We start from the raw sequence: 13,953 nt of genomic DNA on the forward strand, positions 1-13,953 counted from the left end.
TCTAGCGCTATAGCAATTAGCTTCCCCCCCCCGTTGCATCACCTGACAGCTTTTAAAAAATTGGTAAGAAAACAGTGTACATGTAGATGGGACTTTTGCAGGGCAGGGAAATCTATACCGCTCCTTCCAGGTGACATGCTAACACCCTTGGACTGTGTTTGCTCTAAAAAAAAAAACATATTGAGGACAAGGAAAACCTGGAAACAGGATACTTACAGCATGACATTGTGTGGAAGCTCCCCCCTTTGGAAGCCAAGGCACAGAAAAACCTCAGTTGGGGAAGTGGCCCTAAGAACCTTCTCACAGTTCAGGAGTTTTGTTTGGAAGTGTCAGCAGGAGCTTCAATATCTTCCATGTTTGCTCTGTTAAGCAGTCCTACATATGGCAGCAAACTATAAACTGCAGACTAGAACTTCAGTGATTTATGATCACAGTCCACTGTCAGTCATGTGTTCTGCTATGCTGCAGTCACACGGGCAACCAGGTCTCTGCTAGCATCCAGTACTGTTGATACAGGAAGGCTTCTGTTCGGTATCTAGTATGGCAGCCCTGTCTTGAAAACTGACCAACTTGCTCTTTTTAAATTACAGTTGTCCATGACTGCCATCTCCTGGATGAAGCATTTCATCTCATGCAGCTCAATTTACTGCCATTCTCAGGGCAACTCATTACACCAGAGTTGGCAGAGAACTGCTCAGAGTTAATTAAGGGAAAGGATTTATATCAAACCATGTTCAGAGTTCCTGAAGGCTTGCCCCAGGTAGATTGACTTGCCTGGCAGAACTATTTGAGCTAATTCCAGACAGGATATACTTATTTTCAGACCTGTCACGCCCCATCGACATATTTACTCAACATAGTTGTTCACCATACTCTTAACATTATATTTCCTCACCTGCATGGTAACACAGCAATTAATGGTGGCCATCCAGGCCAACCAAGCAGAATCTATCAAGCACACTTACAAAACGGTTTACATTTCATTTGCCGAGAACAAGAACTGAAGACAAGCAATAAGTTTGCTTGTCTTTTCCTGTTACACTCCCCCCCCAAATTAGAAGAGCATCTGGTTTTTAACACTTATGAAGCCCAGGTTTTTCTAAGGGGTTTTGTTGCACTGTCTGGAGGGGATGAAATTGGGAAGCCCTTGCTAATCTTGGCACAAGCCAAAAAGGTTCTCGGTCCATGGCTCAAAGACTAGGGTCTATGACATGCAGTCCAGTGAATAAATAAGTATCTGACCAGGATGTATTTGTTTTGCTTAAAAATGAAGCCACATTATATTGCATTAGACCACTGACCTAGTAAGGTCAATATTGTCTATTCTGATGGGCAGCAGACCTCTGGGTTCTCAGACAGAGGTCTTTCACATCACTCATTACCTGGAACCTTCTGCATGCGAAGCAGAAATTTTACCACTGAGCCACAGCCCCTACCCTTTAAGTTATGTTGTTTTATTGTTTAAACTGGTTGTTCTGGAAATTTCTATAAGCCACCTCAGGGCCTTGTTGGGGAGTAAAGCAGTTCTGAAATGTCATGACAAATAAATATGACCAAACACCAAGCAGATGCCTGAATATGATCTCATGCAGTACCAGCAAGAAGGCCATAAAAAGCCAAGTTAAGAACCAGTAAAACTACTTGAAAATACTGTAGGAGGCATGGAAAATGACAGCAATCCCATACAGAATGTTTGGTTACAGTACACTGGCAAGAACAGAGAACTGAATAATTCTCTGTTAGGTTTATTATGAAACATCACTTTAGGAGAGAAGGCACAGAACCAACTTCTTCCTCCTATCAATGGGCATTTATTCACTTTAAGAGTTGGTTATGATAAAGCTCTTTGGGTAATTCTATTCAACCACAGGAAGTGACTTCAAGCCAAAGTGATTTGCCGTTTGTCAAGGTTAGGGGCAGAAGGAAATTACAATAAAAACACAGGACAAACATTGAAAACAAAAATGTTTGTAAAAATGCAACAGAGGGAAGACGTTGTTTTAACTAGATAAAGGATGAAGCCCACCACCCCACCCTCCAACCAGTACAAGGTAAACTTTGAATACTTGGAAGCTGCAGCTTCCAAAATAAACTTTGAATACTTGGAAGCTGCAGCTTCCATGCAGGGAAGATATCCAGACAGTACATAAACAAATGCCTGTGTTGTACAAAACTGGGCCGACAATCTCCTTGTTACAGGAGCTCCTCATTTTATTTGTTTAAAATATTTTATCCCCCTTATCAGACAAAGGCTTTCAAGGTGGCTCACAGTAAACAAAGCCTTAACTGTTGGTAAGTGACAATCCACACAACTGTTCATTACCCCAGAAGAATAAAAAAATAATCTCCAAGCTAAATCAGACCGGATGGGGGGGCAGAGAAGCCTTATCAAACTCACTTATAGCAATGTAAGTGAAAGGAACAAATCACAGCCAAAAGGCTGAATTCCCCCCACTGAAGGAGAAGGTCCTGTTCTCTGGTAACCACCCGGCTGTGCGGAGGGGGGGGGGAATACACTGACTGGGAAGTCATTGAAAGATTTTAACTGAGGGACAGATACTAATGAGGGTAAGTGATGCTTTAAATTACCCTAAACCATTCAGAAATTATAAGGTAACAAGAAGTATGTTCAGTTGTGTCAAGAAGCGAACAGGTAGCCAGTGCATTTCTTTTTATATAGGGAGGTATATTCTAAGGAAGTAGCAGCCATCGTTTATAGGCAAGAATACGGGAGGATTTTGGCAGTCTAGTAGGACCGCCTGGCTTGATCTTGTTTAGAAAAGACACATGTTAAATACACACATGCATACAGACCTTCAAAGCTGCCCAGACTACCAAGCAGCGAAGTATTTAACAACTCAAACAAAACAGCATAACATAGCAAGAGAGTTTGGGGATTCTGTTTTACTCTCAAGATGCATACCTTATATTCAGCCAGGACAGCATGGGTGTTGTGCCACCGCCAATTACCCAAACAGTAAAGAAGACAATCAGAAGGGTGGTGGTGAACATCATCTGATGAGCATAAGTTGCGGTGTCTCGGATGGCTAGAGCAAAGGCCATGGCTCCTCTAAGACCTGCAGACAGTAAAGGAGAGGAACATAAGCTTCCTGATGCGAGGGATATTGTTGCGATGCCGCTCCTTCCATGCAGAATTGAGAGGTTAAGACAGATGCTTCATGGGCTACAATGCCAGCTGATTTGTCCACCTGTGCCATTCAGGCTCAGCGCCAGCTTTGGATACTGTTTCTCAGATTGTACCACAAAGAGAGGCATGCTACTGCTAGCCTAAGACACTAATGGCCGAAGCAGCTCTACTTTCACAGGACTCTGTGCAGGCTACTCAATCCCTGCCCCACAAAAGAAGTGGTAGCTGTACAACCCCAAAATATGCACTTCAGTTATTTTACTTAAGCTGAGAGAAGTTTCTGTATGCATTTATACAGCTTTCCAGTCTCAGCAGGAGGAAGCAAGGATATGGAAACGAGAGGAAGATTTGGCAGCTGAGACAGCTTTCTAATAGCCACATGAGAGAGGAAACACTGACACCTCAACCTCGCCACTTATGGAAAACTGGCTCAGGCCTGTTCTTTTAAAAATATTTTCCCAGATAAGGTTTATGTGGTTCCAAGGTCTTAGGCATGAACATTTAAGCACTCGATCTAAGCACAGACGGCTTCACCCTTACCTAAAACCTTAACGCTATTTCATACCTTTGAATGCTTAAAGTCTAATGTCCTTTCATAAGCTAGTTTAGGACCCTGTTCCCATGCAAACTTACTGTAGTGACGGTCAAGGCCTATTCTAGTGTCACATCTTAAACACACACACACACCCCATCCTAGCACAAGGAGGAGGAAGAAGAGAAAGAAGAACTGGCTCTGATGTTGCATACTGTGAATGCACTGCAATTTCTCTACCAATTCATACTTCAGCCTTGGAGTGCACCTTTGATGAAACAGAGGAGTTGCAGCAAGCAGTGGCTTTACTGACACCCACACAATCCCAAGCATACTTTCGAAAGAGATGGAACACTGCCAGCTCTACCACGGGTATGACCAACTGGGATTACGTGTTTCAACTGCGTGGGAGCTCCAGATTACCCAGATGGTGTTGCCCTACCCATGCCATAAGGCCTTGATTCTTTCCCAATTCTCCTCTCGGTTGGAAGGCAAGCCCAAATAAGAATACACTGGCTTGACTAACAACTGAAATTCAGAGCACAAGGCGGCCTGAGTGCAAAGAGATACATATTGAGTTAGTGGCCACAGATTTATTTTATTTATTTAAAACATTTATTAGCTGCCTGTCTTCCTTATGGAGCCCAAGGCCACTGACAGCATAGACAGAACACACAGACAGAACAAGGGCACTCTTCCTAATTCAACAAAAACGCAATCTGAACGAATAATATCCTTTACACAGACAGGAATGCTTGGCACATAAGACAGAATTAATCTCATTTTTTTACCTGCAAACATCATCATGTGCTGAAAATTCCATCTGATCTTGTGCCTTCTGCCCAAATTCAGGAAGAAAGAGAGTGGGTAGATGTGTGCAGCTCTCCCAAGGAAAATTGCTATCTAATCACACCTTTTGGTTAAGGATCCAGCAAGATTAGCATCACACAAGTATTGGGCCGTTTCTTTCAACTTAATGGCTTACCTTTTAAAGATATTCTACTTAGTATCGATGCTTTCTTTAAGAAGGTACTATGGCAGTCAGCTCAGTCGTCCCCCAAGCCTGCATGCCATCTGCAACTATCTGCTCATCTACCCTCCAGAACAGAGCGCCTTGTTGCTTCTAGTCAGTGCTACACACACTACAAATTGAATCCAGTTCATGGGAACAATTCAGCTTAAGAGCCCGTTAATGCATTTTAACTTCTGAGCTCTTCTCATGGTGTATCACCGTAGCCATACTTAGACCAATGTGATGAAACCCTTGTATAATGGCTGTTCCTCATTGTTTGCCTGGGGAGCTGAAACTCCTCCTCAAGTTCTCACTTTAACAAGGTAACTCTCAAGAAGGCACATTCAAAGGACTGCCTGTATGAAAAGTGAAGCAGAACAGTTCCTCCCTGAAATGATGCCTCTGTTACAGAACCAATTCAAACACGTCTAGAGGAGTTAAAATAGAGGGGGAAGAAACACCAAGCATGGTATTATAATGAAAAGTAACTTCATTTGTTCACATGAACCTCTCTGTTCCTCCTCCACCATCAGAAAAAAAGTAAATGAAAATTCTGGAATAACTCACAGAAATTCACTAAATACGACCTTGTGAACAACACATTCCATAAAGTATATGCACACAGTACAGAGGTAAGCCACCTTTTTCTTGAGTAATTACCACAGGAGTCCTTATCCTATGTCCTTTTCATATGAATGCAGCCCATGTGGTATGGATAGTTTTCCCCCTATAATTTTTATAGTTTCTCAGCTTAAAGCCTGTACAACTACCAGAAACTTTACAATTTTTTTGCTATCCTTAAAAAAAACAAACCTGTGTTGACCATTCAATACTTGGTATATGTTAACATTTGTATTTGAATACTGATATCCCAGATGAATTTAGGGAATGTTGGCATTCATTGATTAATCTTCTTTCTGGTCAACAATGTGTAACTAAATGCTTATCATATTGTTTCAGTAACCACTAGTCCATCTCTAAAATTGGTCTGGAACTGCCAGCACTCATTTGTTAATGTCAGTATTTATTACATTTTAGATATTCACCATCTACTCCACTTTCCTTCAAATGTCACACAGAAAGAAAACAGGAACAGAAAGTGTTGGCTTCTTCCTCAGTTAGTCATATGTAATGTTGTATGTTTCCTGTATACATTAATGTGTTTTTTTTTTGGCCCCCCAAAGGGGATTTTTATTGCATTTTTTTAATAACTACAAGTTACAACGAAAAAATAGGGAAGGGTAGCTACATCTAGGGAGAAAGGAAAGAAAACCACTAATAACTAAAATCCCAAGAATAGGAGATCATAACAACAGTTTATGTTAATGTTAGTCTAAAATTGCTAATATCACATTGAACATAGTTGGTTATGCTAAATTATTTATCTTTTTTATCCATTAATTTAACTGTTTAAAGAGAACCTCAAGAGCATCATCAATAATAAAGAAAAATTTTATGGCACAATTCAGAGTCCTTCAGCCTTCATTTTGTTTTATCTTTTCTAATCCTCAATTGATATGCACGTTTGAGGGCAGCTGCCCCCTTTTCAGAAGCAGAATCCTCATCAGAAGACACCGAGGCCAATTCGCCACTGGATTTGCTGTCATCTTCTTCCTTAGCAACTTCGTCTGTCCCTCCCAGTTACAATCTCAGGAACTCTTGTGCTTTGGAGACAGAGTCCATCTTTTCTTTTTTACCGTGTAGTTTGAAAATGATGCCTTCTGGAATTAACCATCTATAGGCAATGCTGTTTGTTTGGAGAAAAAGGATTAAATCTTTATATTTCTTCCTCTTCTGTCTTATTTCAAATGGGATGTCTTTTAGAATCCTGATGGTGTTGTCCCCCATTTTCAAGGGTGCTCCAGTAGTTGCTTTCAGGATTAAATCCCTCACAGGTCTCTTCGAGAATCTAACCACCATCTCCCCAGGCAGATTATTTTTCTTGATGTATACGGAAAAGGCCCTATAGACCATATCCATTTCGCTTACAATATAATCCGCTTTCAAATCTGTAACTGGAGCTAATGCTTCACTCAAGAGTCGCTTTAGATTCTCGTCTTTTAATTCTGGGACTCCTTGGAACCGGAGGATCAAATTTGCTTTCTCCATTTGCAGCTGTAGAAGTTGAGATTCTTCCGAAGCTTGCTCTTTTTCCAGCTTCTGCACCTTTTTCTTAACTTTTTCGGTGTTGGCGTCTATTTCCTTCACCTTCTCAGCAGTTTGCTCCATCATTTTTGAACTTTCAGTCAATTGGAGCTGCTGAGTTGCAAGGTTCTGATTTAGAGTTGTCAGCTGTTGGTTAATGTTGGTCATCTGGTCCAGCAGAGGGCGCAAGGAGTCTGCCAACATTTTGGAGATCTCAGTGACCTCTTCCGGTCGAGGGCTCATGTTCCCCACTAGTTTCACTTTTGCTAGTTTGTCTTTCTCCGTCTTCTTCCCCACCATCTTTATGGATTGTTTACTTTTATAAAAGCTTGCTAAAACCTCTGAAATGTGCCCATGCGCCTATCCGCATCTCAAAACAGATTTCAACACTTTTGCTTCCACTCCCCCCTTAGTATATCATTTCTTAGTTCATGCGTATGGGAGGGGCCCCTCCCCCGCTTGCTTTTCTCACCGCTCCCGGGGGGAGCTTTCTTTTTAAATTCTCGCCTTCGCTTTAACCCGACTCACTGTTCATTGTTGGTCTTACGACCTCACTCGAAACATGTTTCAACCGCTCGATCTCAGACGCTTGTCCAGGTCAGCGGCTCTGGTTCCATACGGACACACTCAGTGGCAGGACCGTCGGGACAAAGGAGCGCCTCAATTCCCCAGCATTGCACTGGTGAAGAGGTCACCCCTCCCTCAAAAACCCCATGGCTAGGAGCCTTTTGCCAAGGCTCCGGGGTGGTGTTGACCCTTCGCCCCCCCCTCCTATCCACTGGTGTGCAGATCACATCCCCGGGAGATGCATCTGCCAGCGTGTCGCCATAAACCAGAAGTCCCCTGTATACATTAATGTTAACTGGCATAACATAAAGATGCCAGCTATTTTATGAACATTTGTTCGTACAGATTTAAAAATCGCTTCAACTTAATCATTTTGCAATGACATCACTGGGCCTGAAACAGAAGCCTCAGGTATGTAATAAAACCAGATAAAGTTTTCACAACAGGGTGCACTTGGATTAACATTTTCCTAGGATGGAGCTACATGTGTTTTCCTGATACAGTGAATGCAAGGGGTACCTGGAAGGATCAGTGGCAGGAGGGGATAGTTAATTCTTCCCTACCCATTATTGTTTTTTCTTTTTTTGCTGCAAATCCCCCTATGCTGTTAATAATGTCTTTTCCCCTCAGTCAGGGTCAGACACCAGAAGTACTCCTGAAGGATAAATAGCCTCTTGTTGGAACCGGCAGGGAAGAATCAAAGGAATCGAAGGTGCTTTACTCCTTTAAAATGCTTTCTCTGCTCTGTATTTGCATGGTTCTTCTCTGGACAAAAGAAAACAGAAAATACTTGCGCGGTTAAGCAATGAAACAGAGTTGCTCTTTTTGGCTTCAAATTTTCTGATCAAGAAAGCAAAGATAAAAAAAAAAGAAAGCAGTGTTAGGAAGGACTGGTCTAACACTCTCATTAAGAATGCTTTCACACATTACATTTTTAACAGGTCCAAATGACCCACTGCCAGCATCTGCAAACATAATACTTGGAGCAACGGTGCCTTAACAATTATTACCTGCACGAAGATACCACATCTTTGCAAATAAAGCCCTGATCATCTTTCAGTGCATATCTGCTAAGATATGCAAGTGGTCTTCAGATTCACTGCCATGTAAACACCTACATACACCAATGGATAATCACAGTATTTTACAAAAAGGAAAGAACTCCCATACAATTCATTATGTGAGCGATACATTTTGTAATTTATGAAAAGTGAAGCACGAATATGTAATTTCTAGGAAATCCTTGCAAGCCAGTCAACTGAATACTTGTGTACAACTGTATTAGATGTGCCTGAAATTACTTGGCATCAAGCCAAGTCATGTCTATTACTCCTATTTTAAAAATTCTAAGGAGATTTCCTAACACTGCTTTTAAGATGCAGGATAAATACTCTAAATTAAGGTACATATTTAAGCAGTCTGTTTGCCAGTCTTCTTATTTTGACTGCAGCACTAGAGACCAAGGTCTACCACAACTCTCAAAACACAAGGTCTTTGGTTTTACAAGGGAAACAGCAGCAAAACCTCAAGGTTTTGCTTTTTAAAAAAAACAAAAACCCTCAAAGCAACTGCTACTGCCAAAACACTCTTAAATTCCTTGCTAGCTCTTACCATAAAGCAATTGGAAGAAAGACCCTGAAAACATGCTTTGCAACTCTGAAAGACAGCTGAAGAACTTGTATTTTAAAAAGCCAAGAAAGGATACAAAAGCTCCAATGATGAAAATGGGGCTGAATATGTGCTTCTGGAAAGTAAACAGGGCTAAACCCATATAAGAAAATATGAAATTCTCAGCCAGGAAGTGGAGTACTTCAAAGAGCTGTGGAGAAAGATGAAAAAGTGTATTAGCCTGCTAGAGGACTTTAATATAGTTCATACTTCTTACAAATAACATACTTCCTGCATTCAAAGCAGTCAATTTTAAACAAACGAACTCAAATGGATATGAGAGCTGTAAAATCAGGGTTTAGGACGAAGCCCATAATTTTGTAACTTCCATTTTTACTAGTGTTGTGCATACAAAACTGCCGCTCTGGATTACCATCTGGGTTTCTTCCCCCATCAGATTATTTTTACCCTTTGATGCTGACTCACCTTCCTAAATATAAAAAAGTACAGACAGCATAAAGGAGTAGCTGAAGAGATACATGACCATAGGAAACCAGGTCTTTAGAACTCACAGCAGACCAGAGAGCAGGCCAAAGGAAAGGAGATGCCACATGGCTGTGGTAACATATAAAGGGGCTCTTTCAGGGATGTGGTATTTCTTGGATTGTACCACCCAGATGACAGGTAGGGGAGTACGTTTTATGGCTAAGCAATAATGACTCTACCAGCCTACTGGTTTTGTTAAGTGCAGGGAGCTTTTCCAGATGAGAGGGCACTCATAAGGAAGGCTACAATCCAGAAGAAAACTCTGCAGCAGATGGTTTGCCCAGTTGTATTTGAATAAACGCAGTACAGGCTCTGTTATTTACAAGCACAGCAGGAGAGAAGGAAAGGAAAGAGAGGGGAGAGGGGAGCATCTCACCTGCTTGGTTCGGCTTCTTGACTCAACTGATAAATTGTTGTATGTGTAATGAGCCTGCGTAATTCCACAGAACAGAACAGCTACCACACCTGCCATGAAAAGCAGCATATCCGGTAACTTCAAATGATGCAGATAATTCCCCCCCTAGCTTTAGCACATTAAGTTTCATACCTTCTTTCAATTTCTTTTGTTTCATGGAGGGAATAGCTAGGATGCTGCTCTGACTGACTCCATGGTACTTTCTTACATATACCCTAGGACTCAGTTCTGCTGCCAAAAGCAGATTCCAAAACTGAGCCCTCAGGCAAGTTAACTCCCAAGCATTTTAAGTGGTTTTTTTTTAAAAAAAGCGATTGAGTATTTCCACATACTGCAAAAATCAATCTACAAGTGTCACCACCGGGCAAGATGACTACTGGATGGGAAACAAGTTGGAAAGACTCCACGTTTGTATATAAAGATCTATTCATCCAGTATGTATTAGTCTGTGGATAGATACTACTTATCCACATTGCTCCAACATAAAAAAAGGAACAGTCACTTCTTTCCACAAGAATAATAGCACCAAGAACCACCTTCAAGGACTAGAAATGCAAACACAGAACATTTGTATAGATTTAGATATATCTATATTTTTTTTTAAAAAAAATGGATTTGTATCCCACCCTCCCCTTAACTATCAGCACAGTATATACATTCTCTTGGGATTCATGATTCTACTATTAACACAGTGAAAATTAAACACCTACAGATCTGAAGAACTGTGCAAGTAGTCCCTCGCACCCAAGGGGATTTTGAGCCTTTATTTCTTGTATATGCAATCCCTCAGGCCATATAGCAAATCAGTTTTGAAAACTGAAAGGACTTTAAAGAACAGCTAATGATACGGGCTTTGGAGGTCTGTGGTTTCAAATTAAAAATCCTACTGAGTATGCCTGAAATAGCTCTTCAGAAATGAAGAAAGCACCCTTACTGCTATGTGGTGACCAGTTTTGTAAGTCGCTAAATTCCCTTAGAAAAGTTGTTGGCCGATCCAAGCTGATTCCTCAATTAAGTGAAAGCATTCCGCAAAACAATAGGACATGAGATGACTTGGGCTATTAAAGCAAAATCCCAGGCAACTGACCATCTTCTACAAAGAGATCAATTAGTTCTAGACAGTGAAGATGAACTTCCACTTTCAGGACCCAAAAACAGTATGCCACTTATTCTGAGTTAGAATTGTACTAATGGAATTAAAATGTAACCCAGATTCACACCGTAAATTTGTTCAGGGTCTGTGGCCCACAGAAACATCTCGAGTTCTTTAAGACTGTGGTGCAGGTTTCACCTGACAGATTTTGACAGATGACAAAATCAACAGCCAGCTTCCAGGAGAACCGTTCTGATACTCTACTGATCAGGCTGTCAACTCAAAACTGCTTGGTTCCAGGACTACTCATCTTTCAAGACATCTTACCTGTAAACCCACAAGCTTCAGCCAACAAGAAGGTGCTCCAGGACATCAGGAAAAAGAGTGCCGTCTCCAGCAAGGGGAAGCAGTGCAGCTTTGTAAACTTTGTTACGTAATTATTTTATTAAGGATGCAAAAAAGGTCTTCCAGCTATCAGTTATTTATCTTAGAAAATATATATGCCACCTCCCCAGATATCTGTTCAAGGTAGCTCACAAATTAAAAACAACCAGTAAAATAGTAAAATAAACCATAGAAGTAACAGAACAAACTATAAAAAGCATAAAAATATTCACCAGCCTACAATGATACTAGTAAAAACAGTCTTCAGGCTAGAAGCATCAGAATAGCAGCAAACAAAGACAGAACTCCTCAGTTAGTCTGCATGTGTGAATACTGAATATGAGGAGAGTCAATGCGATGCAGTAAATACTGAGATAAGCCCACTGGTTCTGCCCAAGCTGGTCTTTTTATGAATGTTTCCGGGTCAAGCCTCAGCCTTTATCTAGAAACCAACCAGGTTCTGGCCTCAACCTGGTGGCTTCCTAGTTTCTTTCTGGATCTCAGTCTATCCTAAAGGATCCTTACCGCACTGTTTTTCACCCTGTTTTCTTTTCTACTTGCTGTCTCCATGCTTTCCTACTACAGCATCCATCAGAAGAAGCCCTAAATTTTGACCTTAACCTGCAACTGTTTTGCCTCCAGATTGATCCTCCTGTTAGCTCCTAGGTTAGCCAGGAACCCCTTTTTGAACATGACACTACAAGTTTTTAAGTGACAAGATATTCACCCCTGTTCTATAGATAGCATATCTAGGGAAGCACCAGTTAACAGCAATTTTTCCCACTTCTAAAAACCAGCAGTTAATGCGTAAATGCAAGTTTTATAAAAAGGATATCAGGGCTGTCACAACCCCCGTCACTGCTCCCATCATGAAAGAGCCACTGAAAATTCCAAGGAAGACTCCGACAGATTTGAAAAAGGCTGCTGCATCAAAAGCATGGACGTTCCCCCCTGTGGGCTGATAGGCTACAATGGATCTAAAGGAAAGAGAGAGTGAAAGGAGCATTAAAGCAATATTTATTTCATTATGCAACTATCATCACAAGTAGGGATGAGCACGAACCAGCTGACAAACTAAAGTTCATCATGAATTTGGGCCAGTTTGTGGTTCATATATTTATATATTTATTTATACTTTCGATTTCTTAGCAATGTTCGTGAACTGCCGTGAACTTTCATGAATTTTAATACAGTTCCTGGTGGTTCCTGGTGGTTTGTGCAGAACAGAAAGGAGTGGGTTAAACCAGGGGCTGTCCGTCCAATAAAGCCCCTAGAGACAGATGAGCCACGGAGGCAGCCTGCTCCCCCCCCCGCTCAGTTCTTTAGATCGGAAACAGCTGAGCCATGGAGGCAGCCTGCTCCCACAGCTCAGCTGTTTAAAGCTGGACACCACTGATCCACTCAGCTGTTTTGGGCATGAACCAGATTTGTAAGGTTTGTGCCTGTGGGTGAGCCATGAACCAAACTGAACTGCATTTTTTGTGGTTCGTGTCCACCACTAATCACAAGAGTTAGACAATTCTCATCTCCTTGATGGCTCCTGAACATTTTCAACCAAATGCAGAGACATTAGCCTATCACAAGTCTAATTCACATGACAGTAAGAAAGCTGAAAATTTTATTTTGCCCAGCTTCATGCCAGCTGATTTTTACTTACGAAGACAGAACAATGGCAACAGCATCATTTAGAACACTCTCTCCAAACAGCAGTGCATACAGATCAACATCAGCGTGCAGTTCGTTAAAAATTGCCAGTACGGTGACTACAAGTAAAAAAAGGGGAGGAGACTTAAAATTGGTATTATGTATGATTTTGAACAAGGAAGACTATGATTTCTTGTTTCCAACAGCAACAGAACAAGAATATGACACTGACATAGCTAGGATAGGGGAAAGAAACTGAAACAGCCTTCCACAACTTTTGTCTAAGGCCCAATTCCTCATGATCATTTTGCATGTGCCAATGACATCGAGCAAGGACTTGTCCCTTGTGAGTCAAGTGTCCCAGTCAAGTTTAATCATGGTTGTTCCTCCACAGAGGCATACAAATCAATAGTGAAATTGTATGAAATAAGTACTCTACTAATCACCATGCAAGAACATGAACATATCCAATATTAACATCATAACTGGATCTTAAGGGAAGTTTTAGAAACATTCAGTTTCTGCCCTCTGTGATGACTTAAACACTTCAACAATGACAGTAGATGAGAACAGCACATCTGTAAGCCTTTTGCCCTTCTATGTATGATTAATAGCACTTGGAAATGTGAAGACAGTATTCAGTTGTCAAGACCTGGATAGAACAGACATACTCAACACAGATAATTTTAAGCCTCCTATAATAGAGTTTTGCAAGCTTGTGTACCCCCCCCCTTCAGTTGCAGTTAGGAAAGCCAGGTTGTAAGCTTCAAGCAAAAGTCCTGGTAAGAAGCATACAACCTTTTCTGAGACTTTGAACTAGAAACTCATGCATAAAAATTTCAAAGATGTATTATGTTAG

At 41.2% G+C, this 13,953-nt stretch overlaps 1 protein-coding gene across 2 annotated transcripts in view; it reads right to left on the reverse strand.

Moving 5' to 3' along the window:
* SLC9A7 (solute carrier family 9, subfamily A (NHE7, cation proton antiporter 7), member 7) overlaps positions 1-13,953 on the reverse strand; it is a 75,322-nt gene that overhangs the window by 15,037 nt on the left and 46,332 nt on the right. For both annotated transcript variants that reach the window (XM_015410982.1, XM_015410981.1), the window contains exons 6-12: positions 13,108-13,213; positions 12,286-12,427; positions 11,394-11,499; positions 9,935-10,023; positions 9,110-9,223; positions 4,472-4,583; positions 2,924-3,077 (exon numbers count right to left, since the gene is read on the reverse strand). In XM_015410982.1, the coding sequence (XP_015266468.1) occupies positions 2,924-3,077; positions 4,472-4,583; positions 9,110-9,223; positions 9,935-10,023; positions 11,394-11,499; positions 12,286-12,427; positions 13,108-13,213 (823 nt within the window). The remainder of the gene's footprint in view (positions 1-2,923; positions 3,078-4,471; positions 4,584-9,109; positions 9,224-9,934; positions 10,024-11,393; positions 11,500-12,285; positions 12,428-13,107; positions 13,214-13,953) is intronic.

The sequence above is a fragment of the Gekko japonicus genome, unplaced genomic scaffold (genome assembly GCF_001447785.1).
Source record: "Gekko japonicus isolate JY-2015 unplaced genomic scaffold, Gekko_japonicus_V1.1 scaffold244, whole genome shotgun sequence".
In the NCBI taxonomy this organism is placed as follows: Eukaryota; Metazoa; Chordata; class Lepidosauria; order Squamata; family Gekkonidae; genus Gekko; species Gekko japonicus.